The sequence below is a fragment of the Lagenorhynchus albirostris genome, chromosome 5 (assembly GCF_949774975.1).
Source record: "Lagenorhynchus albirostris chromosome 5, mLagAlb1.1, whole genome shotgun sequence".
In the NCBI taxonomy this organism is placed as follows: Eukaryota; Metazoa; Chordata; class Mammalia; order Artiodactyla; family Delphinidae; genus Lagenorhynchus; species Lagenorhynchus albirostris.
The window spans coordinates 36,995,370-37,011,358 of record NC_083099.1 but is presented as its reverse complement, the minus strand read 5'-3'; the positions used below and the strand labels follow the sequence as shown (position 1 = coordinate 37,011,358).

At 40.3% G+C, this 15,989-nt stretch overlaps 1 protein-coding gene across 2 annotated transcripts in view; it reads left to right on the top strand.

The window, feature by feature from the left end:
- PLCH1 (phospholipase C eta 1) overlaps positions 1–15,989 on the top strand; it is a 212,200-nt gene that overhangs the window by 132,698 nt on the left and 63,513 nt on the right. For both annotated transcript variants that reach the window (XM_060149873.1, XM_060149872.1), the window contains exons 7-9: positions 1,840–2,043; positions 9,992–10,112; positions 14,361–14,532. In XM_060149873.1, coding sequence (XP_060005856.1) covers positions 1,840–2,043; positions 9,992–10,112; positions 14,361–14,532 — 497 coding nt within the window. The remainder of the gene's footprint in view (positions 1–1,839; positions 2,044–9,991; positions 10,113–14,360; positions 14,533–15,989) is intronic.

The following is a 15,989-nucleotide window of genomic DNA, read 5'->3' as shown; positions in this document are numbered from 1 at the left end:
TTTTTAGAAATAGTTTCAACCAGATAATCTCATGATGGGAAATTTGGCCCTAAAATAAGTAAACATGTTTTTTTGTTTTCTTTTTTTAAATGTTGGCAACTAATTTGTTTTCCCTAGTTGGTAGTGGTAGAGAAGTTGTAGGGGCCACAAATTTTGTTAATATGACTATCTCATTTTATAATTGAAGAAAGTGAGGCTGAAAGAAATTAAGTAATTTGGGACTTCCCTGCTGGTGCAGTGCTTGAGAGTCCGCCTGCCAATGCAGGGGTCATGGGTTGGAGCCCTGGTCTGGGGGATCCCACATGTACAGGAGTGGCTAGGCCCTTGCACCACGGCTACTGAGCCTGTGTGCCACAACTGCTGGGGCCCGTGCGCCTGGAGCCCATGCTTCACAATGGCAGAGGCTGCCCGCGCACCACAATGAGGAGTGGCCCCCGCTCTCTGCAACTAGAGAGGGCCCGCACGCAGCGATGAGGACCCAATGCAGCCCAAAATAAATGAATGAATGAATAAATTTAAAAAAAAAAAGAAAAAGGAAATAAGTAACTTGCCCACAGTTATATATATTAGATTTTGAATATATATTTAGAATCTAGCTCCTAGGATATTATGTATAAATGATATGACATGAATATAGCTACATGTATCTATAAGTCATATGTATTTAAAATATGTAGGGAAAGAAATTTGTAGGCTGCTCTCCAAAAGAGAACATGTCCCAAGCAGAATAGATAATCTTAATAAAAAAACTACTGGGGCATCCCACTTCCTGCAAGAGCATATGATACCATGGCTTATCTTACCAATTTTGATTGTTGGCCTCCTATTCTCCCAAACAGGCTTAGTGTGGACAAGGGGGTATGATATTGTATGTTTACTTCCAGGGATAGAGGCTAATTAAAACGAAGAGAAATTATTTAATATTTATATAATTAAAAGCTATTTTAAAAACAACCAAAGAAGATAAACTAATTTGGACCTTTCTTTACCAATAAATAAATCTTTTCTTTGGTGGGGCCTTAAAAGATGGAGTTAAACCTGATTTCTAAGTTATGGCCATAAAGATGAGCGTGAAGAAATTCTCCAGAGTTTCAGAGGATATTTACCAGTAGTTTTACCACAGGATTCTTGAAGACTTGAAATAATTTACCCTAATAATCATTCCATGTAGGTACTTGTAGGACATTCACATATCTGTTAATATGTTAATGAATGCCTTTCCTACCCAGGCACTATGTTTTTGAAAAACTGATAGGGTTTTCTACATAATCTTGAAATACTTTTTCACATTTCTCAAATGTGCTAGCCATTAGTAGCATCTTGCCAAACCAGTTTCATAGTCAAATAATCATACCCTGATTTTAAGCTATGCCTAACTTCTGACCTGTTACCTCAGCTATGGCACTGACAATACTATTTTTCAAATCAACTTAATAACCTATCAGGTTGCTGTTGATCAGTATATCACTTAGGATAAATATGGTTTGAACACTGCATGAGCTACCCATTAGGTCACACCGAATAATCATAGCTTGAGTAGCAGTTACTGAAGAGCTTTGCAATAAACCCCCTCCCTCCCTCAATCAAAACTCTTAAAAAGTCTGTTTTTCTGTAGGTTATATTTAAACTGCTACTCCCCAAAGTCATATTTCAGTTTTTGACACTGTCTATTTGATCTGAAGCACATCTCTCATTGCCCCGGTATTCCCTGCAAAGGCTGTCCTGAAGGTGAATGAGGTAATCAGTATGAACAAACTTTGATCTCTTTTGTCCTTGTTAGAGTTGGTTAAGTATATATGCTTCAAAGCTATAGTACTTCACTCTCTCTCATTTCCAAAGGCTTCACGAACTTCATGCGTAGTCCTGCTTGTGACATATTTAACCCACTGCACCATGAAGTGTACCAGGACATGGACCAGCCCCTGTGCCACTACTACATCGCTTCCTCCCACAATACATACCTGACCGGGGACCAGCTCCTGTCTCAGTCCAAAGTGGACATGTATGCACGGGTGCTGCAGGAGGGCTGTCGCTGCGTGGAAGGTGCGTGCTTTGAGCGCGAGTGTGTGTGGGTGCACACGTGCTTTAGTCAGGCACGTCTAGTGTAAATAATGGAGACCTAAAAAAATGCACTCATGCTAATCAGAACTATTTTCCCACTCACTGTAAAGTTATTCTTAACTCATAATCCTCTCCGGTTCCTCCTGACACTTCAAACAGGGAGAGACATGTGTACTAGCATTTGGGAGGCACACCTTCAGGTGCTGAAAAATTGTGATGAATGTGAAAGTTTTTCCTAGAAAGATTTTTTTTTTTGATTAAACAATGGTAAAGATGGTTCAGGATAAATATTTATTTTTAAGGTACTTCATGGTCTATCAATCATCCAACACTTATTAAATTTCTAGGAGGTTCCTGGGGGTTAGGACACAGATGTAAGACGTGGCTTCTATCTTTCAGGCACTCACAGTCATTAGAAGGGGTGGACGGTAAAAATCATAGTATTGTGTGAGAATTCCACCAGTTGAATCAAACGTGGTTGAGAGGTGATACAGAAAGTGAGGGGTGATGTAAAATATGATGAGAAATCAGCCTGGAAGGTAGACTTGGGTCAGCGATAAAGGGTTCTGAGTGCTGTGATAAGGAATTTCAGCTTTAGCTTTTGGTAACGAGGGTCCAGTGGATTGTTTTAATACCTAGGGTGATACGGTCAGACTTGCAGTTTAGAAAGATTTCTTGGGCAGCAGTGTAGGAAGATAATTTTTCTTTAAGATGTATGTTTGTGGTGGGGGAAGGGAGGTGAAACTAGAGCAAGGAGAATGGTGGGAAGGCTATTGAAATGATTGAAAGGAAGGATCATAAAAACTTAGACTAGGTGAGAGAGATGCTTATACAGATATTAAAGAAGTAAACTTACAGGACCTGGTGAGCAAAGCAAAGGATGTAAGGCTTGAAGGGGAGAGCTGGAATGAATGATGGAGCCATCATCTACTGTGGGGACTGAGCATTAATGAGTTCAGCTTTCCATCGGTTGAGTTTATAGTGACTTTGTAATATATACATGGACATTTTTATTAGTCAATTAAATAACAATATGTGAACTCAACAGAAGGATCCAGAAAAGATAAAGATTCCACAGTTCCGAGTTTTCTGTGTGTTAGCGTACAAGATCACTTACAGAGACCTTCGTGTGTAAATGTACATCACAGTGGACAAGATCACTTAGAGGATTGGCAAAGAGAACAAGGCCTGAGGACTTATGCATTCCAACCTTTCGAAGCAGAAAGAACAAGGGGAACTGACGAAGACAACTAACGCAAAGCAGTCACTTGGACCTAAGGGATGAAATGGTCAAAAATGTCCCATGCAATAGAAAAGTAAAATAAAGACTAAGTGTCCAGTCTGGTTGCATTTGACAGCTGGGAGGTTATTAGTGTCTTTTGCTATATAGTTTTGGTGGCCTTTCAGTGGGAAGGTCAGGTAGATAATCTGCTGTGAGTTAGTCACTTGGCATTTTTCTGCATTAGAGGAAGACTTGATACAGGGTTGGGGAGGTTTTGAGACTTGGAAGAGGGGGAAATGAGGATTCATTCATTTTGCTTTTAGATGGGGTAGGGGACAAGAAATTTTAAAATGGTTCATGCCTGTTACCCTCTCTTTTCTCAGGATAGTAGGAGAGAACACCATCCACTAAGTGTAGAGTGGGTGGAGGTTGGCTGGGGGATGGGAGGCTTAAAAAGATCAGCAAATAATGAGTAAGGAGTTGACAAGATAAACTGGGGAAGGCCTAGCTAATTTCAAAACAGTCTTTAACAGAACAGTCTTTTTGTTATACAAAGTCTGCACGCTCAGACTGCTCCCCACCCTATTCCCAACTAGGTATAGGAGCAGTGAAGACAAATTCTAGAATTGATCCAAGCCTCTGGATTTCCAGGTCGTATAAAATATCTTCAAGATGTTGGTGAGAGCTCTTTTAAGTAAGTGACAGTAGGTCCATGAACTAGGAAAGGAAATGAAGGGGCCACAAAATGAGGTTAAGAGACTAGAAGACTCAAAGAAACAGAAATATTGAGAATGTCGGCATCACGCATACCGTAAACAAGAACAGAGAATTATTATCACAAGGTGGGATTTTGGATATAGTTGAGGTAATGACTATATGCAGGGCGTGTGGTGGGTGAGCATGATTAGAGTGAAGCAAGGAGCTGTTGGCATTGAGGTCAAGGTTAAGTGATTGGGTAGATTGCCCACATGGACTTTTAAGTCAAAGGATGCTGACAGGGCGATTCAAAGCTAAAAAATTAAAAGGTCAAAAATTGGATATTAAAAACTGTAAACCACATACTTAAGCAGAAGAAGAATGCTACGGAAAAGGCACTTGGAAGATTCCTGGAAGGCAGAGATGGATAAAGTGAGGTTTAAAAGCGGGGGGATTTTTTAAATGAATGTAGAACAACAATTGTTTAAAAGTAGCATCCTCATTTTGTGATTTATACAAAAAAAGCATCTGTGGAGAAAGGAAGTAGTATCCTCCCAGGTAAACTGGTTGTTAAGCAAGATAAGGAGGTTGAGGAAGAATTCTAGAGAGTCTAATGATGAAAGGGGGTTTGTTAGAGAGTCTGATGATGAAAGGGGGTTTGTTAGAGAGTCTGATGATGAAAGGGGGTTTGTTAGAGAGTCTGATGATGAAAGGGGGTTTGTTTACACTGGAATGGAGATTCCATGGAGCAAAGGGGAATTGCTTTTTGGTGGGAGCATATGGGAGTCAGCAGTAGGTAGCAAGTTGTTCTTGGGGTGGTAGAATAGTGTAAGGAGATGAATAAAGCAGTAGGGCAGTGAGATAATACTGGTGAGTAGAGGAACGCTTCTTTGTCAGAGAGTTTCTGGCTTGAAGAATTTTCTGCTACAAAAGTAGCAGATGTAATGTTACAGTAATAGTAGTAGTAATGTTATAAAGGCAAATTGACATATTTTGAAAATGGACAGGTATTAAAAACTATCTGCATACAGAACCATTAGGACCACTACCAATTTAGCACTCTGGAAGTGTATGATTTAAGACATGGCATTTCTGTAGTAGTTGCAGAGAACACCTACTGACAGTAGTGACTGATAATTGAGTAGCTTAAGCAACTGGATAATGAAGATGCTTATAAAATATTAGCATAAAGGAAAACCTTTCGAGCAACAGAAGGTCTTGAGGTGACATTCTGTTCTCAGCCATTATTCAACCATTTGTTCACTCAGCACTCAAGCAGTTTTACAAGTCTGTCATGCATAGAGATGCCAGGGCCCACACCCTTATTGGCTTCAGAGTGATGGTTGCCTATCATTTTAAATGGTGACATTTTCTTAGAGGCCAAATATGGAAAATGACTTCTGGTGACTCCATGAAGTGAAAGTCAACTCCAGGCAGTTTTGCAATTTTGTTACTTCTGTGCCCTGTACTGTTTCCTTTGCTTTTCAGGTCTTTCAGGTGCCCAATCATTTCTTTTTTGATTTCTCTGTCCAAAATCAGTGTCTTACCCAAGCTTAACCATGTTCTAATGATCAACTCCTTACTCAATCAGATCTTCTAATTCTCTGGCATTCCTTGGGCTATTAAGAAGGAAAGTTATCTGATTAAGATAATTTATAGTAAGACACAAATAATTTTTAGTTTTAGCTTTTTCAGGGATCTTTTAATTTTAAAATTAGCTTTTAGAAATTGTGTGCAGCAGATGACATTGAACATGGGCCTTCCCTTGTACCTTCTTTCTTCCTCTTTGCCAGTCACCAAAATAATAGAAGCTATTGATCTTTGCCCTCCTTGTGTAAAAGGTGTTGCTTGCTCCAGACATTCACACAAACTGAGAAGATGCACAGCTTGTATATAATTTCAAAGGATGTGCAATCTCTCAAATATCTCCCTCGCCAAGCCTGCATCAGCAAAGTTCTCCTCTGTTGTTTGGCTTGAAGTTTTCACTATTGGAATAATCTATGACCGGACAGTGAAAGTCAAGCTGCTATTTCTGGAAGGTTTTGTTGAGAAGAAGCATTATACTGTGTTTATCTAGGAGACTTGGTCAGCTTTGTACTTGCTCTATTTCCTGTCTGAAACTATGGTTGTCACCTTGGCTTTGAATATACTGGGAAGGAACAGGGAAACCACCATGATTTCGTCCCCTTTTGTGGGCTAGGTTCTGGTTAAGTGCTTTCCATGCATCCTTCTTTAATTCTTACAACACTAAGGAAGATGGAATAATCTCCTTAAGAAGGCACCCCAACTTGGGGTAGGGTTGGTGGCTCAAGGTCCCATAGCTAGGAAGCTTGGAAGCTGGTATTTGAATGCAAGTTGTCTGACTCCCCCACTTTGCTTCTCCAGGAAGCCTTTGGGGTTTTTGGAAGAACACGCATTGAATGACATGACCAACCCAAGCGAGGGATCAAATAAGGGCCATCTGGTCACATAAGGAAGACTAGGAAGAACAGTGCACAGCACAGAGAGGAGGTTGGCTTTAACAGGAGGCATTTGCTTGACTTGTGATTAGGCTTGGCATCTAAATATCTAGATGTTCCTGAAGACTTTAGAACTTGATAACGTGATTTTTCATGCTCTCCTGACAATTTCTGTCAGCCCTGTGATTTGAAGATCTTAGTTTACACTTCAAGCTTGGACCTGGAGGCACCAATCTATATACACCCAGTGGTGCTTTATCTACCTTGCTTCTGGATGAAGTTGTTTTTATTCTTAAACAGCTGCAGCTAGGAGTTAAAGAACCTGATTTATAGAATGTAGCAGGTCATGGATTAAAAATTGCAGGTCCCACAGGTAATTTTCTGAAGCAGCTTTTGCCAAGTATAGTTCTTAGAGATGGAGAGTAATGATTCTGGACAGTTCTTTCATGGTATTGTGACCTGAAGGATCTCTCCACTTTCAAGCTTCTATTTTGATAATACTGTGTTTTCCATCTCCATTAGTTCAGCTGCAACAATGTCCTTGGTCAGGATATATATGGTGTCTTGGGGAAGACGAGTAAGTCTTTTGTTGGTGAAGTGGGTTTGCCAGCAAATCAGATTGATGACATTTTTTACACGGCCTTTCCTTTCCCTTGATTATCAGCCCTAGCTCCTTTATAAATATGGATGTTCTGTCCAGGGGATTTTCACTTTCATTATGGAACTGACGTTGTATTGCTGTTATAATCGGTTCACAACTTTTCCTGTTATCTCTGGGAGCACTATCAGGGTGAAATATTTTGAGTTCCACTATGAAAAGCTGTCATGTTAGTCTCTCAGCTGGCCTTCACATCTGACCAGCTGTTTGTCAGGGTGCTTTTGGGGGCTTCTAACATGTGGTCTGATTGAAAAAATGGGCCTGGCTATTTTGTGGCTAGGAAATTGGTTAGAGGATTTCTACTTTGCCAACGTTCTCATCATAGCACTAGCTCTTACAGGAGCTCTTCATGGGCATTTGAACCTGACTGTGGATGCCACACGCTCAGATGGCAGCACCATTTGGGGATGTTGCTATCCTCATTTAACAGACAAGTGATAAAATAGACCTAAAAAGTGAACGTTAGGAGAACCATCCTCAACTATGCATATTCTGCCTGTGTTATAAATGTTAGCAAAAGGGCTCCTTCTTTCATTACCAAAGTAGTTTCTTATGAAGAGATATTTTTATGTGTACATGACCATCAAGTCAGCTGTGGCATTGCCTCGTCTACTTTGCATTCTTTTTGAAAATATATTAGCTCATTTACGAGAAACCCTCCTAAGCCCTTTTTCTTCCAAAATGGGGTATAAATTGGGGTATATTGTTTAAGTTACATACTTTTGAAACATCTGTTTATTCTTTTCACGCTTATATCCAAAGACAAATTAAAGAATGTCAAGCACATGTCAAAAGAGGGATGGAGCCTCTCTCCTGAGAAGATGCCTTTATATGTTTGACCTCATTTACAGGCCCAAAGGAACAGTATAACACTGTATGATAGCATCCCAAAATATTTGTTCTTAAAATTTGTTTCCAGTATTCCTATGGTTTTAACCTTGAAAGTACTTTCTCCTTTTCCTTTTTCCATTTCCCCCCCAAGGATATTTTAATAGGCAGTATTTAATTGATATATGTAACTGTATTAGTTAGGGAACAGAACCCCCCCCCCCCAACTCTCATCTATCTAGAGAGAGAGAGACAGAAAGAGAGAGGAAGGAGACCTTTGACTTTTCTCAGATCTGGTAACTGGGTCCTTATTCCTACTTAAGAATGATTGACTGACAGTGAGAAATAGTTACCTCGTTTAGACACACATTCCCTGTTGGGCTGCTACATTTATTTATGTGACCTGCTAGGTTCTTGTTGGTATTTGAATTTGTGACCCCCTGTCATAAGGAAGGGCAATGTCATGAGAGCTGGCAAAATTCTATGGGGGATCCTGGTTTAGGATCTAAATCCTTAATCAAGGATTTGACCCTTGGTTGAGATTGAGATTAGCAAAGTGAAAGAGGGCACTTCAGTTGACCTTAAATGAAAGAAGCAAAGGCATGGAAGTAGGATCGTATGTGAGGAAGCTTGCCTAACTGGAAGAATAAGTCTGTGAGTTTGGAAGTAGGAGAAAATAAGTTTGATTTGTCAAACGGGAGCTAAGATATTAATTAACTAGTTTCTTTAACAGTTAAGCCTAAATCTCTGTGCCCTAAAACAACTGAAGTTTATTTCTTATGTGAAGTCCGAAATAGCTGTTCTTAATGGGTGACTCTTTCAAGCAGTGATTTAGGGGTACAGGCTCTTTCCTTCTGTGTCTGTGCCATCTTCAGCACGTGACTTCCAAACTCACAGCAGAAGAGAGGGCATGGATAACTGTGAGGGCAGGGTTTCATAATGCAGACTTGGAAGTGGTGCACATCATTTCTGCCCCCATTTCAATGGCCATGTCCTACTGAAAGGGAAGGCTGGGAACTGTAGTCTAGCTGTGAGCTAGGGCGAGAGAGAAAACAGGCTTAGTTGAATGGCTAGCCAGTCTCTAGTGCCAGAGATAGGGACCCTGGGGTTAAGCAGGCAGGAGCTGCTATAAGTTGTTTATTAATAAATTTAACATAGACCTACTATGTGTCGGATGCTATGTTATGCACTGAGTAGGCTTTTGAGCAAAGTAGTGACATGGAGAAAGCAGTGTTTTGAGAAATTAGTCTGGTGGCAAAGTGTAAAACAAGGGAAGGCAAACTCTAAGTTGGGGAGGATGGTGAGGAAGCTGTTGTCTTTCTCCAGCTGGGGGTCAGTGAGGTTGTCCATACACATAACAGTATCAATAGTATTAATAACAATAATGATTACTGTGTGCCATGCAGGTTTATAATCAACTTTTCATGTACTTATAAATCACTCAAACTTATGATTCAAGTCCTGTTCTTAGTGTTCCTTTTATGGATGGGGAAGCAATACTTTAAATTATTAAATCATTTGCCCATATGCACATAAATCTTAGCAGGGCCTGAAGATTCGAAGTTAAGAAGTCAATGCTATTTTAGAACTACTGTCGAATTAATCAAATGGAAATAAATCTAATGGAAACATAATGAGTTTAGGAGGACAATGATGAAAAACCCTGTTACTGATTTGAGAGGGTCATTGAAACATTAAAAGACTATAGCAAACTGAATAAGAAGAAGTAAAATAGAGAAACAACCTGTTAAGAAATATCACTATGCTCAGGCATACTCGGTTGGATTTAGAGCAGTTTCTAATGAGAGTTCTTGGTAAAGGCTAAGCTGCTTGTGTATATGACTTCTTTGTTAACTATAAGCAGATTTACTTGCAGTAAATCATTTATAATCTCTAATTCCTTATTCTGATAAATATGCCAGAACACTCATTTCGGTCTGACATCTTTGTCATGATCATAATACGTATAAGCTCAAACATTAAACTTAATACTTGTCTGCTATTTCCAGAACTATCAGGACACACCAGAAACTTTGAGTTGTTGACGTGACATTCTGTTTTTGGCAGTTGACTGTTGGGATGGCCCCGACGGAGAGCCGGTCGTACACCACGGTTACACGCTCACTTCAAAGATCCTCTTCAGAGATGTTGTGGAGACCATCAACAAGCATGCCTTTGTGAAGAACGAGTAAGTAGAGCAGCAGCTGGGAGCCAGGCTCAGCTGGCACATGCAGCACTGCCTGACGTAACACGGCCACCAAGCCACACACTTCCCTGGAGCCTACATCTCGCTTTCTCCTGCCCTGGTTCTCTCCTTCCTTCCCAACAAAACACTGAACAAACAAGGGCCGCATGTACATACTTTCTTGTGCTCTCTTTATTCCTTACCCCATTCTCTCTCAAGATGTTGCCTCCTCGAAGCACGTTCTTACAAAGAGTGACCTCAAAATTTCTAAAGCCAGGGTGTACAGAGTGTCTATGAAGTTTAGAAACACAGGTTACTATACATAATAAATAGCTTATTGGGATTATATTGCAATACAATAAAATAATAATATCTTGGTTTCCAGACTTGTTGGATGTCCTATGTATACTGAAGTGCCTGGGGTCCTTATGTTACTTGACCCCTCCTTGACATTTGATAATGGTGATAATTTTCTCCTTAATACTTGCTTTTGGGGGGCCTCTATCATAGCATTCTCTCCTCTATTGCTGCCATTGCTTCTCGACCTCTTTCTTTAGCCTACGGTCTTCTAGTCCATTTCCTCACTCCTTTAATAGTCACTATTTCCTAAGTTGTTGTCCTTGGTCTACTTTTTGGTTATTTGCCCATTATATATCCAGAATGTTTTCCCTAAGTTTCAGAGACATATTGAAAAATTCTTACTACAAATTCATCTGAGTATCCCATAGGTACCTGAAAATTAACAAATTTCATTATTTATTCAGACATTTACTTAGATATTTAAAGTTGCCCACTCTAAGCCAGGCATACTATAATAGGTTTGGGGAGCCTCAACACTGAGCGAGGATAAGACTCCTACCAGCACGGGGCCTCCACCCCAAACTGAACTCAGCATTTCATTCTGCCAAACTTCCTCTTACTCCATTTCCTTCTAGTTAGGAGGGTAGCACTGTTTACCAATGGCTTTACCTAGAAACTGGGAGTCCACTCTCGATTCAGCCAATCTTTTCAATTCTAGTTGCTAAAGTATCTTTTGACTCCACTGCCTTCTCTTCATTTTCATTTCTCTTTGGTTTATCCTCCAAGCTGGTGTAGTATGTTTCTTTCTGAAAATATAAGCTGATGTTGTAATTCTTTTTTTTTCTTTTTTTTTTTTTTTTGCGGGACACGGGCCTCTCACTGTTGTGGCCTCTCCCGTTGCGGGGCACAGGCTCCGGACGCGCAGGCTCAGCGGCCATGGCTCACGGGCCTAGCCACCCCGCGGCATGTGGGATCTTCCCGGACCGGGGCACGAACCCGTGTCCCCCTGCATCGGCAGGCAGACTCTCAACCACTGCGCCACCAGGGAAGCCCTGATGTTGTAATTCTTAAAGTCCTTCAAAGACTCCCTGTTGTTCATGGTCATGTATTCCGTGCCCTTCAAGGCCTGGCCTCTTCCTGCTCTTCCAGTGTTGTCTTCCACTGTTGCTCCACAGAGACTTGGGCTTCTGCCGTCACTGACTGTCTTCTGGAGTCCCCGGGGATCTCAGTGCTGTCACAGACCCTACCCTCACTTGTGCCGTTCTCTCTGTCCGAAACACTCATCTCCATTATTCCACCTGCCCAATTCTTGCTCATCCTAGAAGACTGCTTAGGCGTTGTCCCTCTGGCAAACTTACCAATACTACAACTGATTTAAATGCTTCTTTTCGCTGTCCTTAGCACTCAACATATTTCTATCATATCATACAGCACCTTCTTGCAATTGTTGGTGACTTGCCTCCTTTTAAGTAGTTAGGACCATGAGCTCCTTGAAAATATGTGGCTATGTCTTATTCATTCATTTTTAAGAGAAATTAAAAATAAAACTTTATTCCCACCCCCCCACCGCTTTTTTTTTTTTTTTGGCTACTATGTGCGTCTTACAGGATCTCAGTTCCCCAGCCAGGCACTGAACCCGGGCCCCAGCAGTGAAAGCTCAGGATCCTAACCATGAGGCCACTAGAGAACTCCCCCTTATTCATTCTTTATTGCCTAGTCAGTGCCTGCAATATACCAGACATTCAAGAAATGATTTTTGCATTAAAAAAGGTAAATTAAAATTACAATTGCATAAAATTCATTTTATAGACATTAGTAGCCTTTAAAATTTCTAACATTTCGTCTTCTCATTAATTAAATATGAAGTTAAAATGCTGTTCTGATAAGAGACACTTGCTGCATAGCAGGTTTGGTTTGTGGTGACTTGCACATGGAAGAATCCGAGTACTAAATTCTGATGGGTCTTTTTACCCTGATTGCTACTAATCTTAGCCAAGTTGATGAAGTGATTTGCCGTTATTTTCCAACATGTGAAGTAGGGCATTGAGAAGACCTGCTGTCTATGTACTTTGGAGGACCCTCTGGTGACTTGACTATGCTTACTTAAAGTCTGGGGATCCTTAGGAGAAAAGCACTTCAAATTAAAACAATTAATAAGCTTGTTTAGCACATTTTAGAAGTGCAGCTTTAAGATCTAGTTGCATCTTTTTTTTTTTTTTTTCTGGCCGTGCCGCCCAGCATGTGGTATCTTAGTTCCCCAACCAGGGATTGAACTCGCAACCCCCTACAGTGGACACGCAGAGTCTTAACCACTGGACTGCCAGGGAAGTCCCAAACTGAAAATGTTTTGTTTTGTTTCACGTGTGGTTATTTTTTGGCTTCAACACACCACACGTGGAACTTCCCTGACCAGGGATCGAACCCACGACCCCTGAGTGGAAGGGCAGCGTCTTAACCACTGGACCACCAGGGAAGTCCTTAGTTGCATATTTACACCAGGGTTTCTCAACCTTGGCACTATTGACATTTTGGATCAGATAATTCTTTGTTATGGGGAACTGTCTTGTGCATTGCAGGATGGTGAGCAAATTTGTGACTTCTACTCACTAAACACCAGTAGCAGCCCCCATCCCCAACATTGTGACCACCAAAAATGTCTTCAGACATTGACAAATGTCCCTTTGGAAGGAGTGCCACACAGTCACCCCAGCCCCTGTCGAGAAGCACTGCTTAATACACCAAGCATCATTAGACACTGATAGCCTTTTTATAAACAGATTGATAATTTAAAAATCCATTGCTAGAACTCCCTGATGTGACTGCGCAGACAACTCAGGGTTGCTAGTCTGCTGTTTTTCTCTTTCTAACACTCTGGGGTAAAACCCATGTGAGGACCCAGGAGCAAACAGATTATAGTCCGGTAACCAAACCAACCTCAGTCACAAAGGTTCATCTCTCGTGTTACCTCTGGCATCAGGTTTACTAATGAGGATAGAATGTAATTTCAGGAGGTCACAGCCTGTATTGTGGAGTTTGTGCTTCTCATACAAGCGCATAAATAAATTTTTTTCTCCATATAGACATATTACGCAAGTTAAATATTGGTTTGTCTATTCCAGAAAAAAATATATTGCCTAGTACTTCAGAAGATATGTGATGGAAACTAGAAAAAAATGAAAATAAGCCTTAATTTGTTTTTCTGAGGAAAAAACAAAGTCAAAAGAGGAGTAAGGTCATGGAATCTTTGCTGGTTCCTAAGGCTGTCTGTACTAATTGCTCCATTGGGGTCTCACATTCTCTGCACAGATCCCTGAGTGCTGGAGGAGAGTGAATGCTTGACTTTGTTTTTTCCTTTCTGAAAGTAAAGACTAGTATGTAATTCTATACAAATGATTTTGAAATGCCTGACATAGGACACTATAAAACACAAAATTCCATTGTGTTATTTTATCCTCAATAGTAATTTTCAAGCTGTGTGTTGAATATATATTTTTAGAGTAAATATCTTCATTTAATGATAGTGGTCTCCTAGATGTTTCTAGACTTTTGAATAAACAAGACAAAATTACCTTATGAGTTTTCTTTCTTTAGGTTTCTTATCTCTCAAAATTTTCTCTTTTATTTTTTCTTGTAAAAGAGACAAAATATATGTACTGTGTGTGTGCATGTGTGTGTGAGGGAGAGAGAGAGCTACAAAATATTAGACTAAGTCATCTCATATGGATTGTATTTTGTTCACCCCTTATGCCTGGTAAAATATATTTGGCCAGAGGAGTTTTTTTTTTTTTAATGCATCTCTCATCTTTTTCATTTTAGAAGCATTTTAATTATCACCTCTCTCACAAATACTGTTACTAGGCTTGTAAGAACATAATGAATACAGAATAATTTTCAAAAGTCCCTGTGAGTTGCTGTACTCGACACCTTTACAATGTACTGCTGTTCTCTCAGGTTCCCGGTCATACTGTCTATTGAGAATCACTGCAGTGTCCAGCAGCAAAGGAAAATTGCTCAGTACCTGAAAGGAATATTCCGAGACAAACTCGACCTGTCATCTGTAGACACAGGAGAGACCAAGCAGCTTCCAAGCCCTCAAAGTTTGAAAGGCAAAATCCTAGTGAAGGTAATTACCTCAGGAATGCAATAAAAGGCACTAATGACCTGCTAAGCCCTCCCTCCCTTAAGGACTGAAAACTGGTTTATCAAGAGAATAATAGTCAATGTATGAAGGGCTGTCTAGATTTGTGCGTGCACCTTGTTCCAACTTATTTATAGTCATACCTTCAGAAAAAGCTTGTTACTGACTGGTCACGTATTCTGGGATTTGTTTTTATGAAGTGAGAACCTCAGTACTGTAAATCAAATACTGAATATCTTAGTCTGTAGTAGTTGACGCTGGAGAGGGGTCTGTGTATGGGAGGCCTGGATTACATGTGTCCGTGTCCAAAAGCATTTCTTTCAGATTCTTCTCTGCCATTTCAAGCTCCAATAACTGTCTGTCAAAAAAAGTCTTCATGGTTGGTCAGCCTTGGTTATGTAAGTGAGAAGAGCTCACTTCAAAGTGGAGCACACGTTCAGACACTGTGCCCCATAGGATTTGTGTGTAGGCAGAGGAGCAGTAGGTGAATAGAGTGGCATTTCATAAACAGATCTTCTGAGGGAGAAAACTTACTACCTGAAATGAATATTATTAATGCAAGGAATAGCCAGAAAGACAGCTCCTTGTGTTCTCAGATTGCTGATGTGATTTTATTTAATTCCAGTTAATTTTGTGTATTTGGACTAAAAGCATCTTGGATAGTTGTATTGTTTTGAGACTAAATACCTAAGGAAAAGCAGCAGAGTATTAATGATCAAATGGGGTTATATTTTACTTAAAAAGGGTGTGTACAAAAACCAAATATCACAGAGGAGGCGCAGGAAAGTCAGATAGTGTAATTTCATAGCAAGACTTTAACTGGGGCTTTAAGAGAGGACAGCACATGGGAAAGATGTAAAGTATTCATCTTTAGAATGGGTCAAAACCTGTTTTTCTATCAGTTAAATGAGAGTTATAGGCTGAATCCATCAAAGGGGTGTCATTGGGCATTTGTATGTGTGAAAGCATTTTGAATAAAAACTCCAATTATATAATGTGAGAAATAACGTTAAGGTCAATTTTCCTGAAGTCTTGCTAACGCAGTCTCTTGTGGTGAAAACTGATTGCTAGGTTAGAAAGCTCAGTGTCAGCTTTATAGCCTTGTAAATATTTCCATGTTCCCAAATGGTCTTTAGCCAAGCGTCAGAAGGTTAAATGCAGAATGAGTCCATCTGATTGAAATACTTCTCATTTGGACAGTGGAACTTAAGGAATATTTGATATGAACTCATTGAATCCCTTGTGCATAACTGGGCTTTGGATCATTGGGCATAGAATGTCCTAGGGCTAATGGGCACCAGGATGAATTGAAGCCAGAAGGCCTGAGGCACTCGTTGGAAGGAGTGGCAGCAATGTGGGCTGTGGGTGTTTCAAAGCAGCTGCAGTCCATTTGCTGGTAGTAACCTTCTCCAAACTTTAAGGAGATTTCTTAGATCTCTAGA